The sequence below is a fragment of the Lynx rufus genome, unplaced genomic scaffold (assembly GCF_022079265.1).
Source record: "Lynx rufus isolate CCGP_SWC_20201006 ecotype Redwood Valley unplaced genomic scaffold, mLynRuf1.p SCAF_1, whole genome shotgun sequence".
Classification (NCBI taxonomy): domain Eukaryota; kingdom Metazoa; phylum Chordata; class Mammalia; order Carnivora; family Felidae; genus Lynx; species Lynx rufus.
Window position 1 is genome coordinate 214406090 of NW_025814823.1, and position 21509 is coordinate 214427598.

At 38.8% G+C, this 21509-nt stretch overlaps 1 protein-coding gene across 4 annotated transcripts in view; it reads left to right on the top strand.

Annotated features, from left to right (window-relative positions):
* DROSHA (drosha ribonuclease III) overlaps positions 1-21509 on the top strand; it is a 126835-nt gene that overhangs the window by 85692 nt on the left and 19634 nt on the right. For all 4 annotated transcript variants that reach the window (XM_047093843.1, XM_047093834.1, XM_047093858.1 and 1 more), the window contains 7 exons: positions 2745-2804; positions 4093-4192; positions 8076-8178; positions 11309-11379; positions 17790-17834; positions 19355-19512; positions 20532-20637. In XM_047093843.1, coding sequence (XP_046949799.1) covers positions 2745-2804; positions 4093-4192; positions 8076-8178; positions 11309-11379; positions 17790-17834; positions 19355-19512; positions 20532-20637 — 643 coding nt within the window. The remainder of the gene's footprint in view (positions 1-2744; positions 2805-4092; positions 4193-8075; positions 8179-11308; positions 11380-17789; positions 17835-19354; positions 19513-20531; positions 20638-21509) is intronic.

Consider the following 21509-nt stretch of genomic DNA (forward strand, 5'->3'; position numbering starts at 1 on the left):
TTCAGAATCGTATCTTTGTTGCTCATATCTTTCTAGTTTTCTCCTATTATGTTTATTTTTCCTTTAAAATTCTAAAATGTGGAGGAATGAAAAAAAATGTGGAGGCATGGTAGGGTGGAAGAATTAAATTATGAGATCTGTGAGATAATATAAAATTGAACTCAAGTTACCAAGTAGATGATTTGGTAGCCAGGAGTCATTTAATTTATAAATAACTATCTTAAAAAATTTTCCACATGTATGGAAACTATAGGGTGATTTTAAATATGGGAACTAGGGGTGCCTGGGTGGCTCAGTCAGTTAAGTGTGTGACTCTTAATTTTGGTTCAGGTCATGACTCATGGTTGTGAGATCGAGCCCTGTGTTGGACTCCACACTGGACGTGGAGCCTGCTTAAGATCCTTTCTCCCTCCCTCCCTCCCCTCCCCCCCCCCCCCCCCGCCCCTCTCCCCTGCTCATGCTCAGGTACTTGCACTCCCACTCTCTCTCAAAAAATAAATAAACAGTAAATAAGGAAACTAAACTGGCATACATGAGGCAGTGAACAATAAAAGATAGTGTATAATTTTGTTATAAATTGAGTGATAAACGCTTAAGTCACGTGGGGCTAGGGGTGCTCCCGGGAGCTCCAGTGATTCGGGCAGGCCCCCAGCTGACATTAAGAACAAGCAGGATTTGGGAGAGGTAACATGGAAGGGAGAAGCAGCGGTGTGTCTGGTCAACTTAGAGTCGTGAATTGCTGTTGAAAGTAGATGAAACGGGTGGTTACTGTGGGACTAGATAAAGAATCGCCTTGAAAACCAGGCAGGTTTGGACTTGATAGTCAGCTATTGAATTTTTGAAGAAGATGAGGGTCAGTATCAGAAGATGAGGAGAACCCTGGAGTTAGGGAGGTGAGATCCTGCCCAGGCCCAGGTCTGTCCCCTTCATTGCTCAGGTCCCAGGGATTTGGTGTGCTCTCCTTTCCCTGTCACTGTTGTCACCATCCTTCCTGGCTTCCTTCTGTTATAATCCTCCAGACCCATAGTTTCTGTGTCTGCCGCTAGCCCTGAAACAGGAACCCGGGTTCTTCCCATAACAGGCTTCAAACACACGTTAGTTTGCAGCCTACTCTAATCAGAACCGGGTTTGTCTTTTCTGTTTCACAGAGATGCTCCCCCCCGCCCCCCACTCCAGTGGCCTTAACAGTGTCCTCAGCATTACATCCATGCTCTCTTTGCATCTTACCTGGATCCGTTTCTTTCTTGATGCTTGTTCTTGTTTGCTGAGGGATAACACTGGCCTCCTTTTCCGCCCACCTCCCCAACCAGTCCCCTCTCCTTTGCTGGTTTTTCTTCTGCTTGACCTCAAGTGTGGCCCTCCCCTGGGCTCAGTCCTGAGATCCTTTTTTGCTAGCTTAATTCTCTATATAGGTAGTATCATCCAGTTCCATCGCCCAGAATCCTGTCTAAACATTGACCCCTCCTAAAGATTTATTACCAGCTTTGTTCTTGCCCGTGAACAGTAGGATCATAGATACTGGATTTCTCCATTTGGATGTTTCATGGACATTTCAAAGTAAACATTCTTCAAATGCACCTCCTGCTTCTGCCCAAACCTGTTCCTTTTGGTCCTCCCCTCACAGTAAATGGCACCACCTTTCACCCAGCACCACCTTTCACCCAGCACCACCTTTCACCCAGCTATGGAAGCCAAAATCTAGGTATTGACCTTCATTCTTTTCTTTTCTCGCCTTCCCCACCATTTCCTCCCAGCTTGAGCCTCCGTCATGTCTCACCAGACAGCCACAGTACCCCTCTCAGTGCTTGTCACCCTGCACGCTGTCTTCGCACAGCAGCCAGGGTGGCCTTTTAAAAACCTGAACCAGATCATGTCACATCTCTGCTCAGCCAAAGGTAGTGATCTGCTTTAGCACTGAGGGAAGGTGGCTGTGCTGGACTTTCTGAGAGGCAGACAGAGGTTTCCTATGGACTACCTTCCGTCATTTCAGCCTTACACTTGGATATGAGGAACTTAGCCTGGGAGATGTGCCTTCATCACACAATGAAGGTGTAAATAAAGTGTGATATGCACTGAGGGGGGAGTATTAATTTAGATGAGAGCCCTCGGGCAAGCATTCACAGAGAAACAACATTTGGTAGGCCTTGAGGAATGAGTAGGCTCAGTGCACAGGAGCGATGGTGGAAAGCTTTTGGGCATATGCCCTTTTCAGAGAGTACCACACAGTTTGGGGGCAGGAGCCCAAAACATAGGTGGGAGAGGATAGCAGTGGATACTGGGACTTGAAAAAATAGGTTAGGCCTCTTTTGAAGGACTTTAGATGCTAAGTTAAATTTAGAGTTTGGGCAATGGGAAGCTGTTCTTAGAACATTGTACCAAATCTTTTTCAGTGCTCAGTTCTAACTCATTAGAGTGCATTCTCCTTTCTCTTACCCACCTTTTAGCAGTGTGGAAAGATTCACAGTTGTTAGGGTGATAACTCCTCACTTTAAATCTGATTCTCAGGGGAAGGAAGCCCTCAGGTGGGAAGGCCTTAAGTACAGAGTACGATAGAATGCCCCCTCCCTTACCCAGTAGGTGTGCCATACTTCGACTAAGATGGTGGTCAGTGCTTTTGATTATGAAGAATAAGGTAGAGTGTTTCAATTACAAAAGGAGCTCTCATGTGTCTTTTCTTTGAGAAGAGAGGGAGGGAATGTAGATGTTTGCTATTTTAAGTGATTTTTTTTTAAATTTTCCTACAGGATTAATCACAATGAAAGGTTGGAGTTCCTAGGTGACGCTGTTGTTGAATTTCTGACCAGGTAAGGAGGGTTTTCTGTTGTCCCCTAATAATTACATTTTATAGGTAACATACTTACTCTGTTACCCTCTTTGTAATTATCTAAATAAGGGATTGAAACACAATGTATTTTGTCTCTTCCGTACAGCTTGAAAGCTATATGTCTGTGGCTCTTGCCCTGATAACTTGTACTCACTGACGCTGTAATGCACAAGATTATAAGATGAAAGGCTAGTGTCTTTGTCCTGTCAAGTTTATGTTCAAGTTGCTACAACCACAAGAGATCCAGCTTGTCTTGGTCTCGATGCTTCAGAGCTTATATTCAATTTGTAGAGAAGGGGATGATATTTTAAAATGTCATTTCATTTTCTAGGATTTGTCTTTAATCCATTTCTCACTCTTTCTGATCTCAAGGGAAGTAATTTTAATGACGAGATTTTGGTATGCATATGTGTGTGCGTGCATGTGTGTATTTGTATGTATTTTCTCTCCAGAAGTGTGTTTGTGTCCTTAATTCAGGGGTAGGGGTAGGAAAGCCCACAGGGTCTCTCTTTTAAAGGGAGACAACATGTACCTCTCTGGGAACTATCTTGAGCTATTTGTATTCTTTCTGGGTCATTTCTTTTCCCAAAAAGGACATAATGAGACAGAGGGGGCTCTTCTCCAAGCCTGTTCTCACTGGACACAATAGGACTAAACAAGCTAGCTGCCCCAATCAACAGCAGATCCTAAAAACTGGGGTGAGATTTAGGAGCGTCAGTTGCTGATGGTGCAACTGTCCATGTGGCCTTCTTCCAAATCTCCATGCTTTCCATCAACCCCTTTGGCTTTCCTTGGGGCCAGTCTTGGTTCTGTTCCTGTCCCTGTTGTGTTTGTAAAGGATATGCCACTACTGCTGCCTGCTCGGGGCTTCCAGGCTCGTCTTCAGAGGCTACTCATAACTCAGCCCCAGCAAAGGTATTTGTTTCCAGGCCTGGTATCTGAGTGTCACATAAATTTGCTCTTAGCAGTCCATGACCAACCGCTCAGGTCTTTGTTGTCATCAGATTTGTCAGAGAAGTCTTTTAACACAAGTAGATGTGAAAATAGGAGTGAATGGTGCTGTTTGGGTTTTAGTACATTCAGATATACTGTGCTTCCTATTTAACTTTCATAGACTTTTAATCAAACCCTTCAGTTTGGTTCAACACAGCTGATACCTGTTGTGCAGATATTGTGTGCCAGGCCTGTTTTTGTAACTTGGAGCTACAGACAGAAGGTTGTGATGCATATTTATTTATGTACCTTTTTTTTTTTTTTTTTTTTTGCAGTGTCCATTTGTACTACTTGTTTCCTAGTCTGGAAGAAGGAGGATTAGCAACTTACCGGACCGCCATTGTTCAGAATCAGCACCTTGCCATGTTAGCAAAGGTATGTCAAGCATCTGAAGCATTTGTGGTAAAGTCGGAAGTTTTCTTCTTCATTCCATGCATAATTTTGCATTTGAATAAGTAACTCTTTAGGGTATATTAAGAGTTTAATATTTTATAGACTGGGAAGGATTTTTTTTTTTGTTTGCGTTTTAAAGATTCAGTCTTATTAGTTCTGTTACCTTTGTGAGTTCACCAGCAACTAATGAACTCCATGGTGAAGTAACTTGATAACAGAAGAGGAAAAATTTGACAGATGTGCGTGAATAGAGTTAAACATTTGGGGAAAAGGAACAAGAACAGAGCAAAGAAATGAAATATTTTGTATCTTCCCTTTGTGTAAAATTTCTGTATGGCATTTGTCTTTAATTTACACTAATAAGCAGCATTATAGCTTTGAATGAAATATGCCTGCCCATTTATACCCACAAGGGATACTTTCTAGATGTTTGAGAATTCCCAGATATCACAAATCCCAGTAATTAAGATTTAGGGTTTAGGTTGTCCAGCCAGCCACGTTGACTTCATTGTTTGACTCTTTTCAGTTTAGATTCATGGTGGACATTTTCCTTATTTACATTATCTTATCTGATCTTCCTGTCTCTATATGGTGTCTTAGGACAGTAAATTAGAGCAAACCAATTCAGGCGCTGGAATTGGCCACCAGGATTCCAGTCCACGCCCCTCTTACAAACAGTGGGGTGAGGGGGACCTAGGCAGGTTGTTGTCTCTCCTCCAAGCCTCTGTTCTCTAATCTGTAAAGTGGAGATGGCATCAGTGCCTGCCACTCAGGGTGGTTGTAAGAAAGGAAATTATTGTTTGAGTGGTTTTGTTTTTTTAAGTTTCTTTAGTTATTCTGAGAGAGAGAGAGAGAGAGAGAGAGAGAGAGAGAGAGAGAGAATGCCAAACAGGCTCCACACCATTAGTTGAGATGAGAGCCCTATGCAGGGCTCGAACTCACACCATGAGATCGTGACCTGAGCTGAAGTCGAACACTTAACCAGCTGAGCCACCCAGGTGCCCCAATATTATCGTTTGAGTTGGGAGAATTCACTTTGTAAAGTACTTGGCATAATCCTTGTTAGTAGTAATCACAGAAAGAGGTAAATAAATTAGTAGGAGTTTGTTGTTTTTATTGTTGCTACCACTGTTTTCATTATTAATTATGACATTTTAAAGACCTGTGTGTTTATTCAGTAGTAAGGGAAACTGTGGCTTTTAAATCTCCAAACACCAATCAGTGATTCACTGGAAAAACTTTTCTGAGTTTCCCTTGATTTTTGCTTTCTTTTTCTTTTTTTTTTTTTCTTCATTTTATAGAAAAGACTGGATTAAACCCATCCTGGTTCTTAATTTGATCTTGCTAAGGCATTTAGTATATTCAAAATGGTTAATTTTAGCCTCTGGTTTTTATGTTAGCAAGAGTGTATTATTTAATTTTATGTAACAACATCATCATAATGATGGTATTTGAGAATGCAAGTAATGACACATTAATGAAAAACTATAGGCGACATGTATGCCAACTTGGTTTTAGGAGCTTCACAATGAGTGAAATTCTACAACCCTACGTACAACTACTTCAGTGTTTCGTTGCTTTAATTGTCAAAATGTTTCCTGACAGGGCACATAAATGTCCACTGGAAATAAATGTTAATAAGTAGTTATCAACCCCCTCCCAATTTTTTTTTCAGTTTAAGATATAATGGATTGTTTTTCAAACAGTTGTAGGCAGGATATTTACAAAGTTTGAAAAATTGCCATAGCAGGAAAACAGAAACTGTTATGTGACACCTGGGGTATGTACAAACCCGTGAGTTAATTTTCCCAGTTTCTCCCTTCACTTTTCTGTATGATCTTCTTCCACCCCAAGTACTGACACTCCCATAGCATTCAACATTCATCTGCTCCAGCAGAAGGCAGTGGTGGCCTTGCCCTCTGTCTAGACCAGTGGTTTGAACCATTTGGGAGGGAAGTACTTGACAGAGGATTGCTGAGAATCTCTGAGAATCTAATGAAAGCTCAGGTCAGCTCTCCACAGACAGATGAACTTTTAACACAAGCACCAGTTGAACACCACTCTCCTTTTTAAAAGTTCCACTAATGCCTATGGGAAAAAGTAAAGATGTAGAGCAGGGATTATGAAAACTTGGAAAATTCATAGCATTCCAGAATACTTGTTTGTAATATAAAACATGACTTGCAGTCTATTCTCAAACAGGGCTCCAGAGATTAGCAGACAATTGGATTTTCCCAGTGAAGTTGTGCAACAGATGAAATTTACATATTCTAGCATAAGCTCTTGCACTTAGGGATCAATTTTTTAAAAGATGTGTTTTCTGCTGTTGCATTTGTGGTAGTCGATACTCATTTGAATATATTTTGTACTCATGAATTCGTAGCAGTACAGAATACTGATAGCACATATGTCTGGTTTTTATTGTCTCTTTTTCCAGTGTAAATGGATATGGATATTAAAATACACTGAGACACACGAAATCTGAGTATCCTATTTGAGGACTAATAAGACTTCTATTGTCCTAGTTGGTTCATTAACTTGTGACTTGGTCCATATTACATAGCATGTTCCTGTTTAGTAAGAATTTATTGAACTGAATTATAGGGTAATGGAAACAGATTTATTGCATGCATATGCAATGTTTGTATTTTTCTCCTTTTATGGGAAGAATTGTGATTTCCATTTATTCAGTCTCAGGAGTTTTATTTTAAAAAATCATTCATACTGTGTCTAGTTCTTTTTTTTTTTTTTTTTTTTTTTTTTCAACGTTTATTTATTTTTGGGACAGAGAGAGAGCATGAACGGGGGAGGGGCAGAGAGAGAGGGAGACACAGAATTGGAAACAGGCTCCAGGCTCTGAGCCATCAGCCCAGAGCCTGACGCGGGGCTCGAACTCCCGGACCGTGAGATCATGACCTGGCTGAAGTCGGACGCTTAACCGACTGCGCCACCCAGGCGCCCCCATACTGTGTCTAGTTCTAAAAGGACTTGATTTGTGTCTTATAATACAATAGGGTAAGAAATCAGTAGGACTTAACTCAAAGTAAAGAGAAAATATGCAGGAAAATAAATGAAGCCAGAAGTGAAGTTACTGTACACAGATATATTCATAAGTCCTACACAATTTCCAGATCTTGGCCACAAATTTGGTTCTAAACTTTTCTGAGGCCAAATTAAAAAAAAAGAAGCATAATTCATTACAAACAATAGTCCAGGAGTCCTTAAGGTAAATCCAACCCCGTTGCTCAGATTTCACTGAGCCTTCTGAAAGATGAGTACAGAGACCTCACAGAGTGGACACAAGTACAGAGATAAAGGGCCACAGAAATCCTTAATCCAAACTACAAAAAAAAAAAAAAAAAAAAAAAAAAAAGATTTAGAGATAGAAGGCATTTTGAAATCTTCCAAGGGTTCCCATTGGTTCTGCCACATACAAATTTGTTCTGTATACTACAGACATCAATACCATATAAATTGGGAATCAAAGAGGTTGACTTTGGGTTAGATTTGTGTCTCTAGACATGTTGGGTGAACCCAAAGGCCCATGGTCTTATAGCATAGTCTTTTTCCAGTTTTGGCTAGTGCTTGGTCTGAACTTGGAATTAGACTCAGATCTGATCAGTTCTGAACCATCAGAGTTGAAACATCAGAGTTCATAGAAGCCTAGTTGGGGAAAGGTTGAGATTAGTCAGATCTGAACCATATGTAAGGACTCCTAATGAATGGCAAGCTAAACTCTCTTACTTTATTGACATAAGACCAATTAATTTGTATCCATAACCCCTTACCCCCAGGAGATGTTGAGTTGTTGCAGTTATGACTTCGTCAGATTCTTTCTTTCTTATTGTCATTTTGAATTTTGTAGAAACTTGAACTGGATCGTTTTATGCTTTATGCTCATGGACCTGACCTTTGTAGGGAATCAGACCTTCGACATGCAATGGCCAATTGTTTTGAAGCGTTAATAGGTAATTTCTCTTTTTATAATCTAATTTCTTGTATGCTTAAAATGTTTGGAGACCATATAAAATTCAGTGTGGAAACTTGGGACAAAGTTAGTTGTTTCCAAAGCATGTGAGGTCCCTAGTAGAACACTAACTTCACGTATTGTGGTTATTGTAGCTCTTCCGAGCAGCAGTCTTGCTTTCTTTTCTTGCATTCCCCATGCCTGAAGTGGTGTCTGATGTCATGTACGTGCATGGTTAGTATATACTGAATTGAATTGAAGTAAGTTAATATGTAGATGGATTACTTTCCAGATTTGATTCAGGACCACATGCATAAATAAACAGTAAGTAGGTTGCTTGTGAGGCCCTAACACTGTTTTTAATCACATTTTAAACTGTTTACAAGATTTTCTGACTTCAACATCTTGAAAACACTGCATTTTTTAAATCCCAGGGCTTGAGTCTGTGTAACTATTACTTACTTGAAGCAAGACTGATGCAGACACTTTACTTCCTCGGTTTCTTTTTTACTATAACCAGAATATAGTTAACTATTGGCACAGGAAAGTTATGAAGAGTTAATGAGCTGGTGATCGCAAGTATGCTTTACAGTGAAATGTAACAGTAGATTGACAATTCCTTGATTTTTTTTTTTTTTAAGGTAAATGATTGAGTACATTTTATGTTTCAAAGGCTTTTGTGCTTCCTTATCAATTTTTCCTTCTTCCTTTGAAAATGAGTATAAAAGCATCCCATTATAGTTTTGTACTGATGATGGTAACAAGAGAATGTTTAATAATTAGTATCCACAGTCTTTTCACAGCTATGTCTGTTTTGCACAAATATGTCTATTTTCAGAGAATGTGTCACGTGGAATTACTGTGCTCTGTACACATAATAATTTTGACATTGTTACAGTTGGCTCCCAAGCCAGGCAGACATGATTCAATTCCTTTTTGCTTTATTTATCAGCACTGTGTCTTCACCAAGTTACTGAGTCTCTTTGAGCCTCAGTTTCCCCATCTGTGACATGGAGATAGGATCACTTATCTCACAGAATTGTGAGAATCTTAATATGCAATCCTGGCAGCCACCCCTTCAGAGTTCCATTTCCTTAAACCTTCCCCAAATCACCTACTATAAGCCTATAAATCTTTTGTAACACTCTTTACTGAGGTGTCCTATGAAGGTGAAGATAAGAATGCAAAAATGCTTTGCACTTTGCCCAGGGCCTGAGTAGTCCCCAAACCACTACTGCTACTTTTACTATCCTCCTCATTGTTACTAGCATTATTATTATTATTACTATAACTATGGACAAATAATAAATGTATTTATTCATCAAAAGTCCTGGTGACTAAGTGTCTTAATGTTTTACTTAAGAAATGCCTTTCTGAAGACAGATATAAAAATATGATTTCAAAAATATAGGACTATCTTACTCCAGAGTTATTTGATACTCAATTAAAATGTTATTTGATTTGATACCCAGTTTAAATGTTAAATAGTTATTTCAAATTAAAGAAAAAGGTTGTCCTGATTTTTTAAAATTTATTTATTTTTTATGAGAGAGAGAGAGAGAGAGAGAGAGAGAGAGAGGGAGAGAGAGAGAGAGAGAGAGAGAGAGAGAGAGAGAGAGAGAGAGAGAGAATCCCAAGCAGGCTCTGTGCTGTCAGTGTAGATCCCGACCTGGGGCTCAGTCCCATGAACCGTGAGATCATGACCTGAGCTGGGGTTAAAAGTTGGAAGCTCATCACCAAACTCCACACCCAAAAACAAATAATCCAGTGAAGAAATGGGCAGAAAACATGAATAGACACTTCTGTAAAGAAGACATCCAGATGGCCAACAGGCACATAAAAAGAGGCTCAACATCGCTCCTCATCAGGGAAATACAAATCAAAACCACACTCAGATATCACCTCACGCCAGTCAGAGTGGCCAAAATGAACAAATCAGGAGACTATAGATGCTGGAGAGGATGTGGAGAAACAGGAACCCTTCTGCACTATTGGTGGGAATGCAAACTGGTGCAGCCGCTCTGGAAAACAGTGTGGAGGTTCCTCAAAAAATTAAAAATAGACCTACCCTATGACCCAGAAATAGCACTGCTGGGAATTTACCCAAGGGATACAGGAGTGCTGATGCATAGGGGCACTTGTACCCCAGTGTTTATAGCAGCACTCTCAACAATAGCCAAATTATGGAAAGAGCCTAAGTGTCCATCAACTGATGAATGGATAAAGAAATTGTGGTTTATATACACAATGGAATACTACGTGGCAATGAGAAAGAATGAAATATGGCCTTTTGTAGCAACATGGATGGAACTGGAGAGTGTTATGCTAAGTGAAATAAGTCATACAGAGAAAGACAGATACCATATGTTTTCACTCTTATGTGGATCCTGAGAAACTTAACAGAAACCCATGGGGGAGGGGAAGGAAAAAAAAAAAAAAGAGGTTAGAGTGGGAGAGAGCCAAACCATAAGAGACTCTTAAAAACTGAGAACAAACTGAGGGTTGATGGGGGGTGGAAGGGAGGGGAGGGTAGGTGATGGGTATTGAAGAGGGCATCTTTTGGGATGAGAACTGGGTGTTGTATGGAAACCAATTTGACAATAAATTTCATATATTAAAAAATAAAAAGATAGAATTCCATCCCCCCCAAAAAAGTTGGAAGCTCAGCCAACTGAGCCATCCAGGTGCCCCTGAGATTGTCCTGATTTTTATTTGCAGAAGGCTTCATTGATCTGAGCTCAGGTTTTATCAGGTCTTTTTATGGTCTAAAACATAAACTATAAATATAAAATAAAACCTAACATGCTCGTAAAGTCGGTATTTGTGCATAGTTCCCTTAGTAAGTTCATACCCATACCTCGCATGATAGTTCATAGTAGGCCTCTTTTTACTTAAAATATTGGATTTAGGTTTTAGTAACTTGAATTTCACATTTCAGTCTAATTTATAGTACAAATCCTGGCTAAGAGAGGGAAGATGCTACCTTTAAATTAGTTGCTCTGGTCTTGTCAATTTTTTTTCTTTAATGTGAGTGAGTTTTGGCTTGCCTTTTTGCTTTATTTATAGAGACATATAATTTTCTTTGAATATTAATGCAGCCTTCCTTTTGGCATTCTCTTCCTTTTATCTAGGAGCTGTTTACTTGGAGGGAAGCCTGGAGGAAGCCAAACAGTTATTTGGACGCTTACTCTTTAATGATCCGGTATTTATCTTGAATCATTTGATTTTTCTCAAGTATCATTATAGAAGATTTTATATCAATTAGTGTTTGTGTTTAAAGAGAGTGTAGGAGAAACAAAGTTCCCGAATATGCCATGGATGGTAGATTTCAATACAACAAAAATAACTTACTCAACCCTGTTGCAAATGGGAAAGTTCTGTGGGCATTTGCACTAGGAATTTGCCTTCTACCTGAGACCCCATTTCTCCCATGGCCACTTAACAAATTCAGTATGAATACTTTGCTTTATTTTCAAGTATCTTGAAGTTGATTATGATTTTCTGTTTTATAATGGTTGGGTACCTATGCCATGCAAGCTTACTTGAAGCTATAGCCTTTCGGCTTTTCTGTTTAGGATTTATTTTTATATAAACTATGTAGACTAGATAAATGTATATTTATTTTAGAAAGTCAGTTCACAGGGAGTTTCTGACAGGGCTATGAATAAAGAGTATGAAGGTACTTTTTTTTTCTTCCTTAAACAAGTTATAGTTTAAGAACAAATGATAGATTCTAAAATAGTCCCTATTGTTACTAAAGTATTAAGCTATTAATATTGCTAGAGCCACTTTTTAAAATCCTGCATGTAATAGAGCATACTAGATGCTTTTTGTACCAAAACAAGTCAATTTAACATTTAAAGGGAGACGCAACTCTGTATTCCAAATTGAAATGTCATTATAATTGAGTGAAATAGCCCTCATGGAGCAATAAAGAACATAGGAAGCCAGTGTTTTAAGCCTTTGTGAAGCCTTCAGCTTAAATGGCTGTCAGATGTTATTACTGAATTACTTAGGATATTTAAAAAAAAAGAATCAATAGTTTTGAAAAATGTGACCTCAATAATGTTCATATTTGAGGATTTGATTTTTTTATATTTGTTTTTATAGAGATTTGTGATGATTTTATGTTTGTGAATTTTCTCCTGATGGGAAAGTTATCTACAGATGTTCCATGTTCCTCATTTTGTCCTACACATACAAATGAGTGTGCATCTTGATTTATATCTGTAGCAGATGGCATGTATTTTAAGTCTTTTTCTCAAATCTTAAAATATCTTTGTTTTGGCCTTTATCTTTTGTTGGCAATTTCAGCAACTTCTTTACTTTCTTCCTCCTTCCAGTCTTGCCTTACACTAGTCCCCTCACTCCCAGCTACTCCCTGCCCCCTTCTCCCATCGTACCTGCTGCACCCCCCCCCCCAAATCTATGCTGTGTTCCTGGTTTCCTGAATTATATGCAGGTTTACACCATGTGCTTTTCATTGCATCTGTTTTTGTTTAGATTCGTTTCTCTTTTTAAACTGCTTCTTTCTCCCACTTGTCTACTTAGCAAGCTTATCTTATATTTCCAGTACCGAGTGCAGTGCTGGCAAGCGCAGTATTTAATAAATATTTGTTAACAGAATAAAATGAATAAGTGATTCAATGAAAAAGCAGAGTCTGAACATGATCTTACAAATGGGAAGGCCGAGATTCAGAATTCATCTTAGTGTGTCTTTATGAAACTGAGCAGTACTTAGTAATACATGGTCTTTCTGTTTCACCATTTTCAAGTGCACACACCAGGCCATTCTGACTCATGTGACATCTCCATATTGGTTCACATCTATTAGGTGTAATATGTGAGAGACGGGGGTGAACCGTTGAATTTTTTCTTGAGTAATGATACTGTGAAAGTCTAATCAGCCACAGGCAGCCAGACACAAACCTGTAGGCCCACAAAACAGAGTTATTGAATCCATGTATGAGGGAGGCGGGAGGGCTGGTGCTGGTGGATTGTAAGGAGGAGCCAGGGAAGCAGGGATCAGTTCTTGGTTGGTAGTCTTTTCTGAAGCTGAGTTAGAAGAAGCCATGGGTTGGGGTGCCTGGGTGCCTCAGTTGATTGAATGACCACCTCTTGGTTTTGGCTCAGGTCATGATCCCATGGTGGTGGGATTGAGCCCCTCTTCAGGTACTGCACTGAGTGTGGAGCCTGCTTGAGATTCATTCTCTCTCTCTCTCTCTCTCTCTCCCCCCCTCCATCCCCCCTCCCCCTCTCCCTCTCTCCCCCACCTCTCTCTCTCTCTCTCTCTCTCTCTCTCTCTCAAAAAAAAAAAAAAAAGCAGCCACGGATTAATTTGGGATTGGGTGCTGTCAGGAGCCAAGGGCAAGTTAACATAGTGTCCCCAGTAATCTTTATTCAGAGGAGAAGACATAGCAAAGCAGGTCAGAGGGCAACATCGGCAGAAAAGCAGTGGTCCCTCAAAGAGGGTGTCTTTTCTGGCATTTTACAGCGGCTGTAAGACCTTGAGGGAAACATAGTTTCCTGCCATCTTTGCAGTAGGCTTTATGTCTGTCGTCCCCCTAGCCCTGTTGACAGCGGGACTGTTTTTGCATTCTCAGCCTGGTCTGATGTTCATTCACTCTTTCATCCCAGACTGTTTTTCCTGGTTCCATGTTTTCATCTTTGCATAGCCCTTCATCCCAATACATTCAGATCCATTGTTGCAATCTGATCGTCCCAATGGCTTCTTGGAAAGATAGGGAGAGATTACTATGTAATCTTTCATATTCTCCCATTCCCTTCCCACCCCCTTTTTGTCTTTACGTATCTGTCCCAATATCTCCTTCCCTGGCCTTTCTCTGGAGCCCCAGAGATTGGGATGTCTTTTCAAATTGCCCCTGGGCAACTTCATGTGGGTACATACCTCGTTTCAACATTTTTAGTGTTTGAACTCATCACCTTAATACTAAAACGTATTTCACCTCTTTTACTTTTATCTAAACCGAAAACCTTACGATCTTCTTTTGTCCTGAAGCTTTTTCCTTCCCATCTCTATGAGTTGCAGACTCTTCTATCAGTTCTGTCCCTAGTATGTCTTTTTTTTTTTTAATGTTTATTTATTTGTTTTGAGACAGAGAGTGTCTGCAAAGGCATGAGTGGGGGTGGGACAAGGAGAGAGGGAGAGAAAGAATCCCAAGCTGGCCCCACACTGTTAGCGTGTAGCCCTATGCGAGGCTCAATCTCATGAACCATGAGATCATGACCTGAACTGAAATCGAGAGTGGGATGCTTAACTGACTGAGCCACCCAGGCACCCCTGTGTCTAATATGGCTTGAATTGGTTCCTGTTTGCTTTAATGTTTGCCCTCCTCATTTCTCACATGAAGTATTTAACCATTCCAGTCTATCATTCACACTACATTTAGAGTTGTCTTCTTTTTAGTGTATGGATTTGACTATTTTCTTTCTTGCTTAAGATCTTTGATTTCTTTACTGTCTGCCAAGGCCTGTATTATACAACAGAGCATTTAATAGTTTTCATAATCTAATTCCCATCTATTTTTTGTTTCCTTTCTTCTCCCCCTTTGTGCCATTCTAGGAATTCCCTTTTTTAATTAAAAATTTCTTTAAAACTTGATTTTTTAGAGCAGTTTTAAGCTCACAGACATATTGAGAGTAAAAATTTCCCATACTCCCCCTCCTCCACCACACGTTCCTAGCCTCTCCCATTTTATCAACATCACCCATCAGAGTGGTACATTTATTACAGTTGATGAACCTACATTGATACATCATCATCTCTCAAGGTCCCGTAGTTTACCTTAGGGTTCACTCTTGGTGTTATACATTCTGTGGGTTTCGACAAATGTGTAATGCCATGTACCCATTATAATACCATATAGAGTATTTTCACTGTCCTAAAATCCTGTGTTCTACCTATTAGGAGTTACCTTTTTGTGCCTGTTTTCTTTGAGACATATTATTTATGCATATACGGTGCCCTGCTTTTGATTGCCACTCTCTGCTGATTTGCCAAATTCCTCATGTCATTCAGGATACATCTGAAGAGTTACCTCTTCTTTGAAGCTTTATCTGATACCCCCAAGCAGAATTTTCCTTGCATTGATTTATATCACTATTATAGAACTGATCTCAGTTCATTAAATTATACTTATTTACCTTCATTTTCCCCCACTAGGCTCCTTTGAGGACAGGAATAGTGTCTCATTTGTTTTAGTAAGCTAATATATAATAGGTATTTGATAAAAATATGTTGCTGAACAACAAGCGTTGGTGAGGATGTGGAGAAAAATTCTCTTGTACTGTTGGTCAGAATGAAAACTGGTGCATCCATTCTGGAAAACAGTATGGAGGTTCCTCAGAAAATTAAAAATAGAACTACCCTACAGTCCACTAATTACACTACTGGGTGTTTACCCAAAAAATACAAAAACACTAATTGTAAAAGATACATGCACCCCTATCTTTTTTTTAATGGGTAAGGACAGATTTTAATCAGTAATATACTATTGTAATAAGAAAGAAGGTCTAGTGTGAACTGATCCAACTTTGATTTGGACAGAATGACTGGGCATTTTAAATAGAGTCAGGGAAGTGAAAATGACGAGGGATCAGTGTAAATCATGTACTTTTATGTTTATTGCATTATTTTATGTTTATTGCATTATTGCATATGTTATTGCATTATTTACAATAGCCAAACTATGGAAGCAGCCCAAGTGTCTATTGATAGATGAGAATGGATAAAGACACACACACACACACACACACACACACACACACACACACACACAAAGAGAAGAATATTACTCAGCCATAAAAAAGAATGAAATCTTGCCTTTTGCAATGATGTGGATGGAGCTAAAGAGTATAATGCTAAGCAAAATAAGTCAGAGAAAGACATATACCATAAGATCTCACATATATGTGGAATTTAAGAAACAAAACAAATGAGCAAAGGAAAAACAAAAAGATAAACTGAGAAACAGACTCTTAACTATAGAGAACAAACTGATGGTTACCAGAGGAGGTGAGTAAAGGGATGGGCAAAATAGGTGATGAAGATTAAAGAGTACACTTAGCACGATGAACAAAATAAAAAAAAATGTTGCATTAATAAATGTCTCAGCAGTCAGTGAGCATTTTCTGGAACACACTGAAGGAAGAGGTTTTTGCCTTGAATAGATGGTAGAGCTAGAATTCCAGTCTGGAGTTTTTATTTTACAGGCTATTTTCTCTCACACCAAGGGATGGCAGAACCTGATCTCTGAGTAGGGTAGATGAAAGGAAATGGAGGCAGTTGAAATAATTTAGGTGTGAGGTGTTAAGTGGTTATACATCTAAGACATCTCAGGAGAAATCACAGTGTCACTGAGTGAAAAACAGGAGAAAGGGGAAAGAGGAATTAGAATTAAGTTCCTGAGAATTTCGAATATTGGAGACTAGAGTCGGTTAGAAGAGATAGCTGTTGATTGTTACTGTTGATATGATCAACATTAGTAGTAGCATCTTCTGTGTGCCAGCACTGGGCCTGTTGCTTTGAGGAGGAAAAAAGCATGAGAGAACGTGAGAAAGTTGTAAGAAGGGAGTGACATCCTGCGTAATTCATGCTACAGAGAATTCAAGGGAAAGGTTATTGGTTAAGAGAAGCTCTCTAAAGTGCCTTAAAACAGTTTGATATTTAAGCTTTCTTTTTTTTTAAATATTGGCAACAAAACACAAACAAACCCAAAACCTCTTAAGTGTATTTTACTGGGATGCAAGTTGCCCAAAAAAACACTGAATATTTTATTTCACATGGTCATCATGTGTGCCACAGTGATACTAAATTTTTCTGTTCTTCTCTGCCCCCCCCCCAGTTTTTAAAAAAGATTTTTCCCTCTTTTTAAAAATCTTTTGTTACTTGTTTGAAAAACCTAACATCAAGGCCAGAAAGTAGATTCAGTCAGAGGCTCCCTAGAGTCTAAAACTGAAGGAAAAACGCTTTAATCCTGAGGAAGTTCTAATTATAACTGCCTCTGGATTTAGCTCAGTGGATAAAATAATGTACTGGGCTTCTCCGTAAAATCCACTCATTTCCATATTTCAAGAGAACATTTGTAGTGACCCACAGTAAAAGTGTGGTCTTATAGATCTGAGAGTTTAGGCACTAGATATGGATGTTTTCCACTCCATCTTAAAGCAGCTCAAATGATAATGAACGAGTGCCTAAAATAAAAGACATCTGAGATGAGTTTTAATTACAAAAGGCACAGCTGATACACATTTCTAGGGAATGATAAACTAAAAAATATGATTAAAACAGCAGCTTAATCCCATGTATTAGGTTAAGCAAATGTGTAACTGACTTTTAAAAGGTATCTTTGACTTCTGGGGGTGGAGGTGGCTCTTTTCCTCCCCAGCTTAATAGGCTAATTAGAGTCACTACAGGCGGTTTGAGTGGTGAATACACTTTAAAAAAATTAGTTTGCTAGCACTATTGAATTTGCAATAAGTGGAGTCAGCATCTGAAATAGTTCACTATTTCAAATAATGGCATTTTATTTAGTACTCCAGAGTGTGTTAAATGGCTCCCTCGAGCATTAAAGGCATCACTCTGTTTTCCAGGACCTACGTGAAGTCTGGCTCAATTATCCTCTCCACCCACTCCAAGTAAGTGTGACCTTCCTGTCTGAAGTGAGCTTTAGAAATCTGGGGGTTCATGTTATTTTAGCTTGCCTGTTTCCCCTCCTGCTTTTATAAACCTTTGATTCCCTTCAGCGGCACTATGACTTTAGGCTGGGTGTTAGGCAGAATTGGAAAACTTTGGAACAAATATTAAAATGAACCCATTTGTGTTGCATTTGTGCTCTGGGATGGGGTGGGGAAAGCCCTGGGAGTTATCTTCCTTCAAGTCAGGAGGATCTCCTTGTGTGATTGTGGTTTGGTGCCCTCTCTCCCCCCAAAAAAGTGATATTCAAAGCTTAATGTGTTGATTGCAGTGTATCTTCCTGCATGCTATTGTAGAGAAAGTAATATGGAGTCAAGTCTGGGCTTAGTAAAAAGAACAAATACTAAATGAACATTGCTAAATGGTAACCTACTTTGGATCTTGGAAATTGAAGGCTTTGACTCAAATTGCTTAAAACATTGTAAATTAAAATTTTAGTACAATGTGATGACTTTTTGCTCAAGATTTTGGTATTTAAAAGATGTATGTATGGTAACCCTCTTTTTCCCAGTTTAAAAATTCTTTGTATTTGCTTGTATTTCTATTTTACTTGGAGATATACAAATGTATGTATACATGTATATATATACCTACATACTTTTATATATGCATGTGTGTATGTGTACATTATACATATATAAGAATAATCACTAGTGGCTGAACTTTCATGAGAGGCTTTATGGTATGGTAATAAATGGCATTAATTCAAAGAACTTTAGAAACATTACTATGAAATTGTCCAAAGTTGTTGAAAATGTTCACTTTAATTATGCTTTTCATGTTTGCTCTCTGCCAATTGTTAAAGGCTCATTATTATGTGGAGCCACCTGCCTAGTGGTATGATAATCTCCAGTGTAAGCTGAATCTAGTTTTAGTGGTGTTCATTTACCAAAATAGGTGGTCCCTAGAAGACACACAGAGGTCATGTTCCTCTAGTACAGTGGTTCTCAGAGGGCAGTTCCCAGACCAGCAGCACCTGTGTCTCTTTCTCCTGGGAAGTTGCTTGACAGGCAGACTCTCAGTCCTTTCTCCAGACGTACTGAATCAGAAACTCGGGCGGTAGAGCTCAGCCATCTGGATGTAATAAGCCCTGCAAGAGCTCCGATGAACACGAGAGTTTGAGAAGCACTGCGTTACTAGATATACATATTCTCCACCAGCAGTCCTTCCCTTTGCCTCTTCCTTGGGGAGTTAGTATAATACTTGGGATTTTGAACTATCTGTGTACAGTACTTGGCCTTGAAATTTGATAGAAGATTGGAAAATATTTTTTGAGCCCTCTTTAAATATTAGGTTTGTTTGCCATTCTAAGGGTTGAGAAAGAAGCTTCCATGTTTTATTGGCATTTCAGAAATTTCTGCCCATAGGAGAAGGAATTTTATAAAACACTATCCTAGAATTGATAATTACTTTTGTAACCAAACACTGCACATAGTTTTGTATTTATTTTCTTCTCATGCAGCTACAAGAGCCAAATACTGATCGACAACTTATTGAGACTTCTCCAGTTCTACAGAAACTTACTGAGTTTGAAGAAGCAATTGGAGTAATTTTTACTCATGTTCGACTTCTGGCAAGAGCATTCACATTGAGAACTGTGGGATTTAACCATCTGACCCTGTAAGTTAGAATTGCTCGTGTAATCCCAGTGTGACCATTTAGACAGGAAGTCCCAAACCTTTGCTGCATGCCTTTCAAAGGAATTGGGATTTCAAACATATTTCCAGGAAGGTCACATCAGGAGATGGTGAGTAGCCAGACACTGGGATATGTTCCAATACAATATTTTTGGTTTCATTGTTGTGCATCTTATTTCTTCGTAGAGTAGAAGAGAAGCATGAAGGAAGTAAAAATTTTATCTGTAAAGGGATAGATATTAAGTATTTTAGGCTTTGCAGGCCATGTGGTCTCTGTTTCAGTGATTCAACTCTGCTCTAGTAGCATAAAAGCAGCCATAGAGAAAATGTAAATGAATGAGCGTGGCTGTGTCCCAATTAAATTTGCAAAAACAGACCAAGGGCTGAAATTGGCCCTCCACCCTAGCTCTAGATGAGTGATTTGGAGATGAGCTAATGTAATAATTAGGAAAATAACCAAAATGTTATTTTTTTGCATGTTTTTCATTCTGTTTTTGGCTTCTCTCCCCCAAATCAAATATTCACAGCTATCTTTAAAGTGTAAAGATTTAAGATTCTTGTCATAGATATTTTTTTTAGTGTCCTTAAACTGGATTCCAGATAGAGTATATATTTCAATAAAGAAGTAAAGATTTAACAAAAATCTTTTCTGGACCTTTTTGCTTTATTTCAACTGAATGGGGGTTCTCTGTGCAGATAACAATCTGTACTATATTTTTCAGTTGATATTCCTTAACCTCTGACCAGACACCATTTACCAATCTTTATTTTAGCAGTTTTGTAATCCTGAGATGGTGCTCACTTTCTTCTTCAAGACCCAATCTATATTGACTCAGATCTCTCCTCAATTGAGAGGCCTTAGGGACTTGTATTTAATTTTGTGCTTTAAAGCAAGGTGAATACATTGCCTTTTAAAATCATGTCTTTTTAAAAATTCTGTTTCTTTTTTTAATAATACAAATGCCTATTGATCTCTTCTGCATTGATGTTGTTTTTTTCCAGAGGCCACAATCAGAGGATGGAATTCCTAGGTGATTCCATAATGCAACTGGTAGCCACTGAGTACTTGTTTATTCATTTCCCAGATCATCATGAAGGACACTTAACTGTGAGTTTGTGTTAAATCATTCCCTCCAGTAAGATTGCTATATAATAAAGTGAAGATTGGAAGAGCCAGATATATATTTCTGTAATTGATTACTTAATTCTTGGTGATGTTAGCATAGTATATGGCTTTGTTCATTTCGTTATGCAAATTGTATACAAAGCAGTTTACGAGAAGAACTCATTTTATACGTCTTCATTAATGGTTACCTACTCTGTGCAAGACATTGAGCTAGGCTTCATGGGAAGAGCAAATATTAGTTGACACCAATCTATCCATAAGGAGTTTAAAAACTATTAGCAGCAATGAAAAATGTAAGGCAATAACTGCAAATTGTCTTTCTCTTTCTGTGTGTGTGTGTGTGTATGTGTGTATACGTGGTGTATATATGTGTTATATGTGTATGCATACCCATACATGTGCACTATGAAAAATAGAAGTAAATAATTGTAACTAAATGCAGGAGAGAACCATATGGAATATTATGAAGAGCATAGGTAAACTGCTGCACTTGTGCTGTTTAGGAAAAGATAAGCTTTCTTGTATCTGTGATTTCTAAGATGGCTTCGTGGATATGATGATCTTTGAGCCTTTAAATACGAATAGGATTGGGCCATTAGGAGTTAGTGGGAAGAAATTTTTGTGCAAAGACACACCACAACATGGGCGTACTGAAATAAGGGCACAACCTGAAAAACCAGAAGATAGAGACACAGTAGGGAATGAGTTTGGCTGGATCCAGGGTGGAGTTGAAAGGGACGTAGGCAAGGTTTGATTTAATGAACAAAGTGAAACAGCCCCCATTTCTCTCATTTTTATTTTATTTTATAAAATTGTATTGAGCTTTTTTGTTTGTTGCGTACTGTTTTTACTCC